The following is a 17376-nucleotide window of genomic DNA, read 5'->3' on the forward strand; positions in this document are numbered from 1 at the left end:
TATTTTAATTTAATTTAATTTTTTTATTAATGATGATTATTTTTACCAAAAACTGTTATAAAACTTATAAAATTGTACCTACCTATAAAAACTATAACGAATATCATATTGCATAATTGTTTGAATTTTTGTAATATAAATTGTTAATCTTAATATTATGTAAGTACTTCTAATTGTCATATCAACTGTAATTTTTGTGATAAATTGTATGTATCCACAAGATTGAATTGGATTAAAGGCTTTATTTATTTATTTATTTATTTATTTATATAGTTGTTATTAGTTGGGCTCTATCTAGCTAGATAGCCTCGGCCCTCGGCAAGGCCTTCTTGGCGCAGAATGATGACGTTCGCACCACGTCTCCACCCCTTATAACTACTTACTTAATTGTTATGCCTAAAATAAGCTTTAATTTATCTCTATTAACATTAAATTCCAAAACCAAACCAAAGTCAATGACTTCCAGAAACCTGTATCTATAATAATTTCTTGCATTATTCTTTGCATAAAACTTGTTAGGGACAAAATATTTCAAGATAAACTATTAATTAATTCGTTTGCGCATGAACGCTTGCGGTCTGCGGACTATGGGCATCTATTTTCTCACGACTTGTGTCTTGTCCGTGGACTATTAAGTGTTGGAAGGAATTTTACATGAATAATCCAAGTAACCACGATACTGCTTTCTCTTTTCGTTTATGATGGAATGTGATAGGTGTGAAAGAGATGATGATAGATAATTTAGAGGTGTAATTTATCATACGAACACTCAGCTGAGTCGTGCTTGTGACTAGCGATTTGTACATAGGGGTCGAATACTGTACTAAATTGAATGTAATTCGGTATCTACAAAACCTTCCTGAATTTAACGGCAATTTCCTTAAATTGTGAAGAACTCACTGTTGTGAATATTAAGTAGGTTTTATACGTAGGCCCATGCTATCAGTAATCCAAATAGGTAGATAAAAGGAAAAGGTGACTATACAGGGACTGATTGGTTTGAAAGGCATGCAATAGCTATTAGGTACCGATATCGCAGTTAGACATCCGCTAAGGATTTTTGATAATTCAGGCAATAAGCGATAAAAATAGGGGGTTGTTTGTGTAGTCCACGCGGACGAAGTTGCGGGCATAAGCTATTTACTTTCTACCAATCTATTATTATTGTAGGTACCTACCTACACTGTTTACTTATTTCGGCAACTTCCAAAGAGAAATAAATCAAAGTAGGTTTCCAACTATTGACATAAGGCATCCAAAACTCTTGAAATCAATCTTGTGGATGTTTGCCATGTTTGCAGATTGTGACAGTATGTGTGCCAACAATAAGATAAATGAAGAGAATTTGTTTATTGATTCGGAAAATAGAGATAGATAAATCTCTATTTTACGCAATAGAGATTTATTTATCTCTATAAAACCGAAATACCGACGCGTCAAAACATATTTATTAGGTTGTCGGATCTAGGTACGTCGGCTACTCCGCACTTGGCCAACGTGGTAGACTTTATCCAAATCCTTTTCATTCTGAGAGGAGACCTATGCTCAGTAGTGAACCGGCGATGATGATGTAAGTTGGTACGTCGTCATCATCATCAACCGATAGACGTCCACTGGACATAGGTCTCTTGTAGGGACTTTCACGCCATGGTCTTGCTCCCTGTGGTACGTACGTACGAGTTGGTACGTACCTATGATTAATCGATGTTCAAACTTCAAGCATATAACGTTTTTACCCACTGTGGGCAGGTGGGCTATACCTTACAGTGTACCTAACCTATTCTATGGATAAATGTGATAGGTATACAATAGGTAGGTACATATTATAAGCCTTCTTCGTGTTAATGAAACCCATAATAATTAATTGAACTCAGTTTAGTACTTAATTATTACCTACTTAACTAAGTGCTTAGGTATTTACCGAAATCGTAGGTAATTAATTGTTAGTAGCACAGAATATATCAAACAGTGGTGGGATGGCTTTCCAACATCAATGGTTAGTAGGGTAGGTATTAGGTACCTATAATAGGGAAGGAATGAAAGCCTTTGTCTTTGAAATAAAACTACCTTAACTAGACAAATTTTAGGCAAGCGTTTTTAAGATCTAGATCTTTTTGAGACTTTGAAGTTTGATTGGTAAATAACAGTTTTTAAATGAATACATAATTGTAGCTAAAACAGTAATGCAATAGTAGAGAGGTGCATAAGTAACAATAGGTAATTAATTAGAAGTGATTATCCTCATTTACGTAATATTGTTATGGAACAGAACTAGAAATGCAGAAGCAAAATTTTCGGTCAGTTACCATGATTTTACGCTAAATATAGGGAAGTAATTTGCTATTCAAAAGTATTCAAAAGTAACTAAAGTCTTGGACAAACACATCGCGATGGCAGCGTTGCGTGATGTAAACAGGACACCATCTGGACGTGTGTATAATTGTATATAAGTGCTATGCCATGCCAAGCCATTTTAGTAACGGCAGCACTAAACTGAAGCTGATGGTATATTTTTATTTCGGCTGACGTCAAAATGACGTCACTTCGATGTTATTGAGGCATGGTTCCAGAGCAATAGCAATTTGCGGGACTTATTCAATGTAGGGTGGAAGAGGAACTGTATGAAGTAAAAGCCAGCTCATACAGAGTAGGTATAGGCGGAATGGAATAGATGCTAGAACCCAGTCTTTTTGATAGCAACAAACCTCTTTATGTACGTTGACGTACTGCAGGTATACTGAAAACAAAAGAGACGAAAGAGATACAAAGGACGAGCTGGCACGCTGCACTGAAACTTTTAAGCTAAATAAAGCTTAGTTTGAGTTTTGCAACATTTTCAATCATTACCTGTATTAATAAATGTAGTGTAGATATTTATTTCTTGGTCTTTCTTTAAATTTTGTCGCAAAGTGACTTTTTACACGGTCAAGGTTACTTTTTATCCCGATAAATCTACTAGTTCCCACGGGCTTTTAACCTTAATCCACGCGAACGTAGTCGCGGCCATTAGCTAGTTGCTTATATTACAACTTTTAGGAGCTGTGTTACCATCGCACTTCACTGCCGTCACGCGTTGTGTCTGGCTTAACTTTTACTGTTAACGCACAATACGCATAAACGCTTTTCGAGCGCGTTGATGTCTTTTACATGGAAATCGACCTCTCGAACATACGCGTCCGCGCACGCGTTTCATTTTACGTTACGTTATATAGGTATGCTGTATGCATAACCTGAGTAGATCGCAGCGATTATTCATCGTACCACCACTGCTTGGGCACTTAAAGTATTTAACACAGATGTGCAGGTTACATGTTTATCAAGTGCCTAATTTTTAATATCTTAGACTAGCGACCCGCCCTGGCTTCGCACGCATAGCTTATTACAATTTTTGGAAAATAAAATATAGCCCATGTTACTCAGGAATAATGTAGCTTTCTACTGGTGAAAGAATTTTCAAAATCGGTAGGTATAGTAGTTCCAGCGATTACCCCCTACAAACAAACTTACGAACTTTACCTCTTAGTCTATAATAGGACTAGCTGATGCCGTAGATTTAGGTTTTCAAAAATCCCGTGGGAACTCTTTGATTTTCCGGGATAACAAGCCTATGTCATTGTTCAGGTCTTAAAGTGATCACATATTTTACTCCGTGAGAGGTGAGTGCTCGGAACCGAACACCGGCCCTCAGCTTAAGAGGCCAAATCTTAACCACTAGGCTATCACTACTTTTACTATTTATTTTTTAAATACTAAATTGTAATTCATATTATAATAAATAGCGTTGCATGAGTTGTAGAATAATATTAAGTTAGCTATAAGTATTGTAAAACTATAGCTTTTCCCGCAACTTCTTCCTCCTAGATTGAGATTTTTTTTATCCTATTGGAATTCCACAAAAAATCTTTTCGTATTTGGAGGCTGGAGCCTACATTTAAGCAGATAGGCATGAACAGTTGTCTTCCGGTTTCTCTTATTACATATATTTATAGAATTTTACTAAAAAATGAATATCGGAGAGTTATTGTTCAACAAGTTCAAAGTTTTCATAAAACGTAAACTAATTGAAAAATCCTATTACAATGTAAAGGATTATTTAAATGATAAGCAAGCTTGGGAATGAGTTGCTTAACGACTTTGTGATAGTTCTAATAAGTTTCAATAAATTTGTAAAGTGGTGATAATAAAAAGAATACCCGGCTGAGTTTGTTGTGGGCTCTTCTCAGACCTGGGCGCGTTTGGAACCCTCGTAGCTTTAGTTTTAAGTTTGCGTTATAATTATCACCACTATATTATCTTACAAATCTAACACTATACCAGACAATCAATAAGAGTAATTTATTACCTATTTTGAATAAATCATTTGACTTTGACTTTGACTTTGATTGTTTAAAAATTCATAACTATACCGGCCAAGTGTAGTGACGAGATCGAAATGAGGTAATAAAATAAGTTACACGCAGCTTATCTCTAACCATTCTCTACCTCACTTCAATTAGTGATGTGCCTACTTATTTATTAATCAACCTAGGTCGCGTTATCAGCCGATGTAGGTAGGTACTGAGTCATGAGATTGTTTAGCATTGTTTAGCATAAATAAATATTAACGAGCGGTATTTCTCGGCAAAAATATCAATCCTCTTTATTCCCTACTTCATGGGAAATACGAAAACTTCAGCTTCATTCCTGATCTATGTACCTATCTTATAAAGGGAATGTAAATTGTGGAACGAGCTCCCTTCGGCGGTGTTCTCACAAAATTTTAACACGGGACAACATCAACAAATTCCTGAAAGGCCGAGACAACGTATTGGCGATTCCTCTGGTGCTGCAAATGTTTGCTTGCTATTTACAAAAACCTCTGTGCAATATTTCAACTTGCTAGGTCCAAGGGCTTGGGCTGGGCGTTGATGAGTCATTCAGTGAGTCATGACTTTTCCTTTTATTATTTAGATTATCAACTTTACTTATATTGTGATTTTCTTACCTGGAATGTGATAATAGCATATTTATCATGTATTTTGCAAACGGTTGAACGGGTAACGTAGACAGTCGTTTCCCGTTACATCAGTGATTAGGTATCTATAGTAATTAATGCAATTAGTCAGCCTAACTCTACCTACCTCTCTGTAGTGCTGTCTCTACTCTTAGAATGAACGTTAATGTAGCAATGCATCAATTTTATAGAAGTAGTTGCCATTGAAGCAGGTATAAGATCGAAATTATATAGCGTAGGTAGGAGCAGTGGGTACCTGTACAGTACGCGACAGGTTGAAATGGCAGTCGGGGAGGGAACGCCCCGGACACCCACACAGCGCCCGTGCTAACCCGGTGGAGGCTTGCGCGGATGACGTGCGGTGTGCGTGGCGTCCCCCCGCCTCATACCGCGATTGCCATCCCAGCCTGTCGCTGACTACTTAAATAATTTATAAATCTATACCAAACTTAAATAATAATTTTAATTACGATTAAGTAAAATAATATATTGTGAGCAATGTGTACAACGGCAGGCACATCTCTACTGGTTCCCTCTTAGAACAACGGTACTCACGTCGCGGCCGGCGCGAGCGGCGGTCTTACAGGTCTCTGCCCTCTGCAGTCTGCATGCCTCGGTGCGTCTGCGCACCTACATTCCACACCCGCTAGCTTATTTTTAAACCCATCAACTCTTACAACGAAAAAAGACTAGGTGCTAGTGTTTCACCACGTAGAAGTTATCGGTGTGACATCAAAAAAGTGGTTTTTATTCTGTGGTGTTATGTGAAATGATGCGAATTATTCTTGCGAGTTTTTGAAGTGGTTTTGTGTGTAAGCGGTGTAAGCTTTATGGATCTCAGAAGCTCTGTCGGTTCAACGTCAAAGGCAAGTTTTTAACATAATATTACCTACGCTTTAAACATGCTTATTAATATTAATGTAGAATTATTCGAAGTTGGAAAGTTCATAGGAATAAATTTGTTTTCATTCAGGTGAACTTTTCAAATTTAAAAGACGTACCTACTTATAATATAAGTTCATGGTCGTTTGTCATACAAAATAGAAAAAAAAACTCGCTTAGGTCCTACTATAGATATACCATTTCACTGAGATGGCTTATCGAGGTAGGTACGTGTTACAGAAAGTTGACGTATAAATCAAGGAATTCAATGTCGCAAGCAGGAAACTATCCCATAAACCGTAGCTATACCTAGAATGCTTATTTTTTGTAAAATTTTAGAGTTTTTATCTATCTATTTTTTCTTTTAAAGTAGAGTGTATTCTACAATCAAAATAATTGGATAGTCAATCATGGTTACCACAAACTATTAATAAACTACGTAAGTATACTCTTAATTATGTATGTACGTACCTACATGACTCGGTACCTTTTTTGTGCTTTTTTCGAGAGGCGCCACCAGCAGATCAAAGTAATAAGTAATAAGATTTTTAGTAAAGGAAAACACCGTGAGAAAACTTGCATACCTTAGAGTTCTCCATAATATTCTCAAAGCTGTGTGAAGTCTGCTATACGCAATTGGCCAGCGTGGTGGACTATGGCCCAAACCCTTCCTACTCTGAGTGGAGACCCTTGCTATGTAGTGGGTCTGCGATGGGTTGAAATGATGGTGATGATGAAGTTTGATTGTAATCAAACATAGTTGGGCAATAAAATAAAATAAAATAAAATAAAAAATCTAAAATTGCTACTTAATTTTGCTCGGAAAATCTGTTTGCAAACACAACAATAACTAACAATACAATAAGGCTACTGTTACATTTACAGTGCAACAAAGTATTAAAGTCAAATAGGTGTACGAAACTTTAATAGAGCTGGCCATTTTACCTACATTGCATCACCGTTTCTGAACGTGACCCACTAAAGCTAAAGTTACAAGGAAACACAAACCAGTAAATAGCTTCTACTTGTCTTATGAATAGAAAGGCGAGAATGTTTTTGCGAGTCGATATTGAGCCAAATTATTCTAAAAGATTTTTTCAAGCTATTTAGGTATGCACTCTACGCCTTTACCACACTTATTAATTACAATTTATCATGCCTATTGGTGAAATTCTTTTAAAAATTTAATTCCATTTTATTAAGTACCTACAAACTGATAGTGCCTACTCAATAGGGTGACGCTCGCGACTTCATCCGTTTGGATGTAGGTTTTTAAAATCCCAAGATAATTCTTTGATTCTCCGGAACATAAAGTAGCTTAGGTATGTCCGTTTCCGGGATGCAAGCTTCTGTATCTTTGGGCTTTGAAGATTTTGATCTACCTAGTAGTCCGCTATTTTACTTTTTTTTTAAATAACGGCCACGCATTGGCGTCAATAAAGTTGGAGCCGGAAAGTCCTTGAGTGGAGACCGCGTTTAAGCAGTGTGGGACACTCTCCAGCACGATGGACTGACGCGCGATATAAAGAGGCCGGCGGGAAGTGGCTGGATGAGGAAGGCTGAGGACCGGGTGTGGTAGCGCTCTTTAGGGAAGGCGTATGTCCAACAGTGGACGTCCACAGGCGATGATGATGGCATCAGTACTTAATACAAATATTGTATGAGACAACATCTTCCAAAGTGTCCTTTTGTTCAAGTCAGGTTTTTGTGTTCAGGTTTTATGCGTGGCCGTTATTTTGGAAAAAAAAAGAAAATGGCGGACATATAGGTAGGCCAGATTCCATACCTCCATATTAATATTCAAACCCCTTTCGTCAAAATCGGTTAAAAAGAGAGGTCGTGAAAAGCTTGCAGACAGACAGACAGACCGACACACTTTCACATTTATAATATTAGTATGGAAGTATGGATAACACTATTGTAATCTAAAATATACTGATATAAATATATTGATTGATATTATAAGTATTGATTATTTATATATTGATATAAATAATTAATGACGTGTTTTTAAGCTGGTTAGCTAGGTTACCCACTGAGAATACCTAGAATAGAATACCTTCACATTGTTTCCTTCAATAATGAATGCCACTTGCAGGAAACATTATAAGGCGGAAGTTCATGCTTAATAATATTAAATTATCGGATATTATAAGTCTAATTTATTATAATGTAGGTATGCTTATCAATCAATCCTCATCCGAAAAAAAATTAATCTGATAATGAATTCCGTTCGTGTAGTCTTAATAAAGTAATTAATAAAATTATTTTATGTAATAGTGAAAGTGCACTTATATTTTTTATATTGACTACTAGCTGATGCCCGCGACTTCGTCCGCGTGGAATGAGGTTTTTAAAAATCCCGTGGGAACTCTTTGATTTTTCGGGATAAAGCCTATGTCACTCTCCAGGTCTTTATCTTGGTCCATGCAAAAAATCACGTGAATCCGTTCCACCGTTGCGACGTGATTGAAGGACAAACCAACAAACACACTTTCGCATTTATAATAAGGGTACTGATACCTAAAATTATAATCATCATCACCGGCTCTCTAGTGCTCCGCACAGGTTTCCTCGCAGAATGTGAAGGGGATGACTATTATAGTCCACCACGCTGGCCAAGTGTGGATTGGCAGACTTCACACACCTTTGAGAACATTATGGAGATCTATCAGGCATGCAGGTTTCCTCACGATCTTTTCCTAGCCGTTAAAGCTAGTGACATTTTATTGCTTGAAACGCACAAAACTCTGAAAAGTTAGAGGTGACCCGGGATTGAATCTCGGACCCCCCGAATAGGAAGCCGACGTCTTTACCAATTTCCTGGCCACCATTACATTACCACAACTTATTAGTACAAGCCTTCAAGAAACTGTCGTAGGTAAATTTTCATTAAGAGTAGGTTCCGCAATAATAATACAACCTTCTTCACTAATTCTTCACTCTGGGCTGGTTTCCGCACTTAAACGTTTCCGTCTGTTGTGCGTGAATAATAAAACCTTTCAGTCCACTTAATTTCTCGCTGGTGAGGTGACAAAGAAATCTAAGAAATGTCGAAGAATTTATGTAAGAGAATTGTTGTAAAAGTGTAACATTTTTTGTTAACAGTACGTCATTTGTTACATCAATGTTTACTAACAACTTCCACGTCTTGTAAAAAGATGAGGTAAAGAGATTATAATGTAAAGCTAGGCGCTCACTGCTTAGGTACTAGCTGCTTGTGCTTGTGTAAGCTATAGCTTGCATGACTGCACTGATGAGCACGTTAGTCGATCCCGGTGATTATAACTATAACCTCTAAACTTCAGGACTTCAGCGAAATCTCGTCTCTTACCAGAGTCATTAAAAAGACAAAACTACCCATTATCTCATTAGTAATAAATACATAATTTCAGAATTGTCTATTGAAATGTCTAGCCTCAAAGTTTTTAACGACTTAAGTAATTTTTTTTTTTTTTTTTTTTTTAATAGATATAGCGAGCAAGCGAGCAGGCGGGTCACCTGATGTTAAGTGATTACCGCCGCCCATGAACATTTGCAGCACCAGAGGAGCCGCCGATGCGTTGCCGGCCTTTTAGGAATTTGTTGGTCCGCCCCTTGAATAACCCCATGTTATAATCTAGTGGGAACACCGCCGATGGGAGATGGTTCCACAGTTTGCACGTGCGTGGAAAGAAGGATCTGGCGCAGCGGACGGTCGAAGTGCACCAGACACCCAGATGGTGAGGGTGAAATTCCTTACGGTGGCGCGCGGTGCGGATTAAATTTTACTATTAATACAATGTAACACGAGAACGTAAAATGTGAAAGTACGTAAAGAAAAGCGTTCTTTATAGTTTCCTCAATTTCCAGTGTCATGAAATGATATACTACTAGTTACTAGACAATGCCCGCGGCTTCATTCGCTTGGATTTAGGTGTTTTGAAATAAAACCCGTGGGAACTCTTTGGTTTTCCAAGATAAAAAGTAGCATATGTCCTCCCCTGGTATGCAAGCTGTCTCTGTACCAAATTTCGTCAAAATCGATTGAACGGATGGGCCGTGAAAGGCTAGCAGACAGACAGACAGACATACACACTTTCACACATTTATAATATTCGTATTTATTACTTTTCCCTGAATTTTCTCTCCCCCAGTCGAGTTTTTTTGTTATTCTTATGTTTATTCTATCTGTGAAAACTTGTCATTAGCTTTAATCTTCTTCTGTTTTTACCTATTCATTTTTTCATAAAATAAAAATAAAATAAAATATGGGTGGTAAAGATGCTAATATCTCTGTTCTAAACTTCAAGATCGGTTCGTTAATTATTGTGCTCTGAAAACAGGTAGATAATAAAATAACAGACAGAAGATAAGAGAATACTGTCGCATTTATTATTGCACATATTATAAAGGCAAACATGAAATCGATATACTTAGGCAAAGTAGCGTCGTCCACTATTTGATATAGGTCTCTTTAGAAGTCATTTGATATAGTGATAATAATAATAATTGATAGCTAATAAAATGACCCTAAGGTCATACCAGATGACAGCGTGAAAGTGAGTAAAAGCGTATAGCGATAGCCGATAGGTTTCCTCACAAGTAAGTTGAGTACCTATTTGAAATATTACGCCGCGCCGTAACCAACCCGCCTATACCAGTAATATTATATGTTTGCAAGACGACTTTCCTTAAAATGTTTACATACTGTGTTTGTACACTGATTTCTAAACTAAGATGTCACTTTGGAGTATTAGCAGGTTTAGTCCAAACGGCACAGTAAATATAGTTTTACGAGGATTTGTGTGAAACGTACACATTAATTGGCCATAGACAACTTGACCTTGTATTCGTTCTATTCATACACGATCTTCAGATCGAAGTTACCGCGATATCTGTAAAGATTTAATTACCACTCCCAGAATTCAGGTGAAGGACTATTAAATATTATTGCTAAAGTAAGTAAATAGGTAAAGTTTTCCTTTGGATAACGCGTTTCAACTTACAAGCGAGCAATACATAAGAAGTTGTAGGTAGGTAAATAAGTAGCAAAATACAGTCACTTATTATAAAAAATTGAATATTTAGATATGATTTGATTTGAATTTGATAAACCGAGAAGCCAAATTTTCGAGATGCAAGACAGACTTATTTTGGTTTCCCGTATTTTTATTGATTAAACTTAATCCATAATAATATCGTAAATGCGAAAGTGTGTCCGTCTATCTGCTAACTTTTAACGGCCTAATTGCTATACCGTTTTTGGTACAGAGATAGCCTGTCTCCTAGAGTCGGGCATAGGCTTTTTATCCCGGAAAATCAAAGACTTTCCATGGGATTTAAAAAAAACTATCCACGCGTGGGTCCGGTCGTGGGCATCTAATAACTAAATATCTATAAAGCACACCAATTTAAAAGAAACTCGAAAACACTAAATTTATTGAGCTATTAAGGAGATCTATAAAACTAATTGGTTTCTCGCCAAATTCCTTAAGGTTTGTACGCACCTGAGCGGCGCGGCGCGGCGCTTCAGCGAGCTGCACGTCGCGGCACAGAGCTTCAAAATATCATTTCTATCATTTTGTATGGCGCATATCGCACTAGAGCGGCGCTGCACAGCGCTTCACCACGCTTCACCGCGCGTTGCCGCGCGGCACATCTGGAGAGAATATTTTGAAGCGCAGCGAAGCGACGCGCAGTGCAGTGACGCTAGTGCGACATACCCAGCGGCGCGGCGCGGCGCTTCAGTATGCGTACGTCGCTCGAATAAGATACACGCGCATCTTGTTAGGTATTTAAAGTACAGGCAAGAATCGGCAAGATAGACCTCAAAATAAATAACGTAGGTTTAATTTTTGGCACATGACGTGTTCCTCATGCGCTTAGAAGTATATCCTCAAAGGTCCCAACCCCTAGGATGTCGGCTTCCCCCCTTCCCAGTGTCTAAATGTATAAATGTCTCTCCGAGCGTTATGAGAAAACATCAATGGTAAAAATAATCCTGATTAAATAACTATAATATATTATGTACATATTATACCTACCTACTTCATCTAGGTAGAATTAATAGTTTCGGAAATATGCCTACCTATTGTTGTACTTGTGTTTATATTATACTAGCTTATGCCCGCGACGTCGTCCGCGTGGACTACACAAATCTCGAACCCCTATTTTAGGGTTCCGTACCTCAAAAGGAAAAACGGAACTCTTATAGGATCACTTTGTTGTCTGTCTGTCTGTCTGTCTGTCTGTCTGTCTGTCCGTCTGTCTGTCAAGAAACCTACAGGGTACTTCCCGTTGACCTAGAATCATGAAATTTGGCAGGTAGGTAGATCTTATAGCTGACATTTGGGGAAAAATCTGAAAACCGTGAATTTAGGGTTAGATCACACAAAAAAAATTAAATTGTGGTCATGAACTAATAATTAGTATTTTCAACTTTCGAAGTGAGTGACTATACCAAGTGGGGTATCATATGAAAGGTCTTCACCTGTACATTCTAAATCAGATTTTTATTTATTTTTATGCATCATATTTTTGAATTATCGTGCAAAATGTCGAAAAAATACGACTGTAGTACGGAACCCTCATTGCGCGAGCCTGACTCGCACTTGGCCGGTTTTTTCTCTTCGATAATTCGTTCTTCTTCTGCACAACAAAGAAATAATAATCAAATCCTCTTCACTGTCGCTCATCTTGCGACGTTGTTGCTCGTACGCGAACGGGTATAAAAGTGACGCGCAAGTGACGCGAGGTGCCGCGTACTGAAGCTGTAGTGCGGTAGGCACCGTCGAGCGGCCTGAGGTGACGCGTTCTGTAGTCGGACTGAAGCGCCGCGCCGCGCCGCTCAGGTGCGTACGAACCTTTACGGTTAGGCCTGGATAGTCGGATAATCAAAGCATTTCCAGATCTATGAGAGCATGACTAGCCGATGGGTGAAACTATTCAGAGCGACTAGCGTATTAGCGGCTTTTAGGCTATGTGCAGAACTATTGTGAGTTAGCGTGCGGCAACTACTTAATTACCGGTAACCGGTTTATGATTTGACGTGTGACTATCTGACGTGTGAGAACAAAGCTGAGACTATAAAACGTATCAAAGTAGAAGTTTAATAAATCATGGTTCGGCTACGCCTCTGATAGGTATATCATGATTTTTAAGTAGGTATTTGGGCGCGACTAGCTCAGAGAGTAGCTCAGATTTTTTTCAGATGGAACTAACGTTTAGGTATACCTACGTCACTTCTGTAGAGGCCGCCTTCTTTTATCGAGGTAATAATGGTGGTTAGTGGCATAGATTTTTTTGTGGTTAGACGCAAACTATCCCACGACCATAGTTTTTGATTTTTTTTTTCAGCTTTTATCTCAATAAGAATCAGTAATTTTCGTCGTCTAATGTAGCCTTCTAATCTGTATACCTTAGGTATACAGATTTCTATTTTTGAGATATCGAATATCAAGGATTCTTTTTTAGATAAACGCAATTATATTCTTGCATATATTTCGATATAAGTAAATCGAGAGAAATCTTCAGCGGAAGTACCTTTTGCTTATTAAGTAGGCACCTACAGATGTATAATTTATTTTTAAAGTTGTTTGTTAGTTATTTTATTATCGACTGGCTGATGCCCGTGGCTTGCCACCGTAGGCATCCGCTAAGAAAGGATTTTCGAATATTCAACCCTTGAGGGGATAATATGGGGGTATGAAATTTGTGTAGTCAAGTCACGAGCTAGTTATCTCTAAAGCTAATCGCATATTACGAAACCAGCTATACAACAGACCCTATAGTTGGGAACCATCACGATCGAATGTAATATGTACGAATTGACAGTTTAAACGTAGCATGTTCATATTAGCTGTAACATAAAAATGCAACTCCTCAATATATCAAAGTAGGTTGCCTGCACATCGGATTGAAAGAGAGGTGATGCAAAATTATGTAGGTTAGGTCGTTAAGCAATAAGTTTAAAACAATAGTATGTAAGATTTCTTTATTAGTATTGTTAGTCCATAAGCAAGAGTAGATCATAAGCCGGCTCTCAGTAAACATCTTTCACGGTTGCCGCATTTAATTATTACCATACGGCCACAACATATCTCACGAACCCTCCCTCTAATGAAAGAAATGCACCCATCCATTTAGGAGCTACGATGCCATAGACAGACAGTTAGAGGCGTCATATAATATAACACCCCCTGTGTAGAGGGTAAGAAAAAACGTAAGTGTAGGCGACATATTCTACTAATTACTACTAACTAACTACATATTATAATAACATCCAAATTAACTTAAAGTAAATTATTATTATAATTAAAACCTATTACTAAAATTTATCATTATAACTTATAACTAAAACTTATCATTAAACTTATAGATAATACTTATAAATATTTATATTAATCTAAACCTTAAATCTAAATAAATACACATATATTATTTCCATACAAAATGTACTTGCCGGCCGACCGAAAGCAAAGCTGACCGTACGATTGAATTTTATATTTTGCGATAGTCATTAGTACCTACGACAAAACTAGTTACGCGGTGCATGGTCGGGCGGCCGTCGCGATGTATCGTTTATAAAATTAAAGCAGTGTGTGGCGGCATGTCCCCACAGCGTTACACTTACATTGGTGCATTTTTATTTCATCCAACTTCCGCTTAAAGACCGTCCGTAAACCCTCAAAAACTATACTGGTGACCCTTGGATGATTGCCCTTTGAAGGACAATCAGAAGAATACGCAAAAAGGAAACAATATGTTCGGTTTTGGCGAACGCGTCGATGCCGCGCCGGCCGGTACCAGCGGGCAGCAAAGTGCGAGCGAAAGGCGCGTTTCAACGGACGGACCACTTACAGAAGTTTTCAAGGTAGGAATCAAGGTGCCTCCTTTTTACCCCGATGAGCCCGAAATCTGGTTCGCGCAACTAGAGGGGCAGTTTGCGCTCGCAAACATCACCAGTGACACCACACGATTTTATTATGTTATGGGTCACTTGGAGCACCAATACGCCAAGGAAATAAAGGACGTTGTGATAAATCCACCGCCAACAAATAAATATGAAAAACTCAAAACTGAGTTGGTAAATAGGTTGTCGGCGTCCCGGGCGACAAAAATGAAACAACTACTTCGCCACGAAGAACTCGGGGACCGAAAACCATCCCAGTTCTTCCGCCATTTAAGAAACCTTGCTGGCGCCGAGTTCCCGGACGAGTACCTACATACAATTTGGATAAGTAGACTACCTATAAATATTCAGACAGTCTTGGCCGCGCAAAAGTCTGCATCACTGGAGGAGCAAGCTGAACTAGCGGACCGCATAATGGACATAGCAGCCCCAGCCGTTCAAGTCCATGCTACTGCAGCTACGGTGCAACCCGCGAGTAACGATGACCTACGAAAGGAAATATCAGAGCTAAGAAAGCAAGTCGAAGCACTGACTATGAAATTCAGCAATAGATCCCGTAGCTCGAGTAGGTCACGTAATCACCAATCGTAGCGCAGCCACTCACGAGGTCGATCACAGTCGAGTTATCGGAAATACCCAGTCTGCTACTACCACACAAAATTTGGCAGCAAGGCATTCAAGTGCGTCCAGCCTTGCGACTACAAAGCAACGGAAAACAGCAAGGGCAGTCGCTAATGGCGACCGACGATTGCCCTCCCCCTGCTGTGGGTCGCCTATTTGTCACGGACCGGACAACGAAGATTCAGTTTTTGGTAGACACAGGAAGTGACGTCTGCGTCTTCCCTCGGTCCTTACTTATAGGTACTTTTAAACGTGCGAATTACCAATTAAGTGCAGCCAACGGTACGCCCATAGAGACTTACGGATACGTGAACTTTAACCTAGATCTCGGACTCCGTCGTAATTTTTTGTGGCGTTTCTTGGTCGCTGATGTGACAAGACCAATTATCGGTGTTGACTTTCTTGTATTCTATAAGTTAGTGGTTGACTGTCAAAATCAATGTTTAATCGATAGCACTACTAATGTAAGAACAACTGCGTCAATCGCCCAACCTAATTGCATTTCGTCTGTAAAGGTAATAACTGGTCAGTCAACGTATCATAAGATATTGGAAGAGTTTCCGGAAATCACTCGTCCGGCAGGTACGTTACGCATCATACCACACAGCACTGTACACCATATTCGCACGACCTCTGGACCTCCTGTCTCCTGCCAACCAAGGCGCCTAGCGCCTGACAAATTAAAAATCGCACGGCAAGAGTTCCACACAATGTTGCAGATCGGAACAGCTAGGCCGTCGGAGAGCCCTTGGTCATCCCCTCTACACTTGGCTCCCAATAAAAACAACGGATGGCGCCCTTGTGGTGATTACCGGAGGCTGAATGCCAGGACGATCCCTGACAGGTATCCGATCAGGCACATCCACGATTTTGCCCACAGCATAGCTGGCTGTAAAATTTTTAGTACAATAGACCTGGTGAAGGCCTATAATCAGATACCTGTCAGCCCCGAAGACATCCCGAAGACCGCGATAACTACGCCCTTCGGGTTGTACGAGTTCCCGTTTATGACATTCGGTCTCCGTAACGCTGCGCAAACGTTCCAGCGATTCGTAGACGAGATGACCCGGGGACTCGATTTCTGCTACTGCTATCTGGACGACTTCTTAATTTTTAGTAAAAATGAAGTCGAGCACGAAGAACATCTTCGCCAGATATTTGGTAGGTTGAAGGATTTCGGTATGCTTATCAATACATCGAAATGTGTCTTTGGCGTACCGGAGGTTACTTTTTTAGGACATCATATCTCCGAGAACGGAACTAAGCCACTTGATGCAAAAGTACAAGTGATCAAGGATTTCCCACAGCCTAAAGACATCCGTCAACTACGCAGGTTTTTGGGCATGCTTAATTTTTATAGGCGGTTTTTGCCTAAAGCAGCCCAAACGCAGGCCCCTTTGCACAATTTATTAGTTGGTGCGGCTAAGGGTTCTCAACCTATCAATCTAACTGGCCATGCACTTCAGGCCTTTCAGGACTGTAAAAATAGTCTGGCCAACGCAGTATTGCTGGCACATCCCAACTTTCAAGCGGAGCTCGCACTAGTGACAGACGCCTCGGATGTCGCTATCGGAGCAGTTCTGCAACAAAGAAAAGGTGAGGATTGGGAACCTTTAGGTTTCTTCTCCAGAAAACTAATTCCTTCACAGCAGAAATATTCCCCATACGATAGGGAATTGCTTGCGATTTATGAAGCGATTAAATATTTTAGACACATGCTAGAGGCTCGACATTTCGTGATCTATACTGATCATAAGCCAATAAGTTTTGCTTTTCACGAACGGAAAACCAACTGTTCGTCTAGACAGTATAGACACCTAGATTGTATAGCACAATTCACCACCGACATAAGGCATATTTCTGGCAAGGACAACGTCGTAGCCGACACCTTATCTCGAGTGGATGAACTTCATGCTCCCGTCAGTCTTGAGTCTCTAGCAGAATGTCAAGCTTCAGATCCGGAATTAGCGCACTACCTTAAAGAGAA

The 17376-nt window shown here is 39.2% G+C and overlaps 2 protein-coding genes and 1 pseudogene across 2 annotated transcripts in view; 2 read left to right on the plus strand and 1 right to left on the minus strand.

Moving 5' to 3' along the window:
- Window positions 1-17376, minus strand: part of RpL15 (ribosomal protein L15) — a 410749-nt gene that overhangs the window by 58646 nt on the left and 334727 nt on the right. The gene's annotated exons all lie outside the window — the stretch shown is intronic.
- Window positions 5557-17376, plus strand: part of LOC117985966 (chaoptin) — a 59856-nt gene continuing 48036 nt past the window's right edge. Inside the window, exon 1 of the mRNA XM_034972767.2 lies at window positions 5557-5859. Coding sequence (XP_034828658.1) covers window positions 5824-5859 — 36 coding nt within the window. The 5' untranslated portion in view covers window positions 5557-5823. The remainder of the gene's footprint in view (window positions 5860-17376) is intronic.
- LOC138402863 (uncharacterized) lies at window positions 14089-17134 on the plus strand (annotated as a pseudogene).

The sequence above is a fragment of the Maniola hyperantus genome, chromosome 10, assembly GCF_902806685.2.
Source record: "Maniola hyperantus chromosome 10, iAphHyp1.2, whole genome shotgun sequence".
NCBI lineage: Eukaryota > Metazoa > Arthropoda > Insecta > Lepidoptera > Nymphalidae > Maniola > Maniola hyperantus.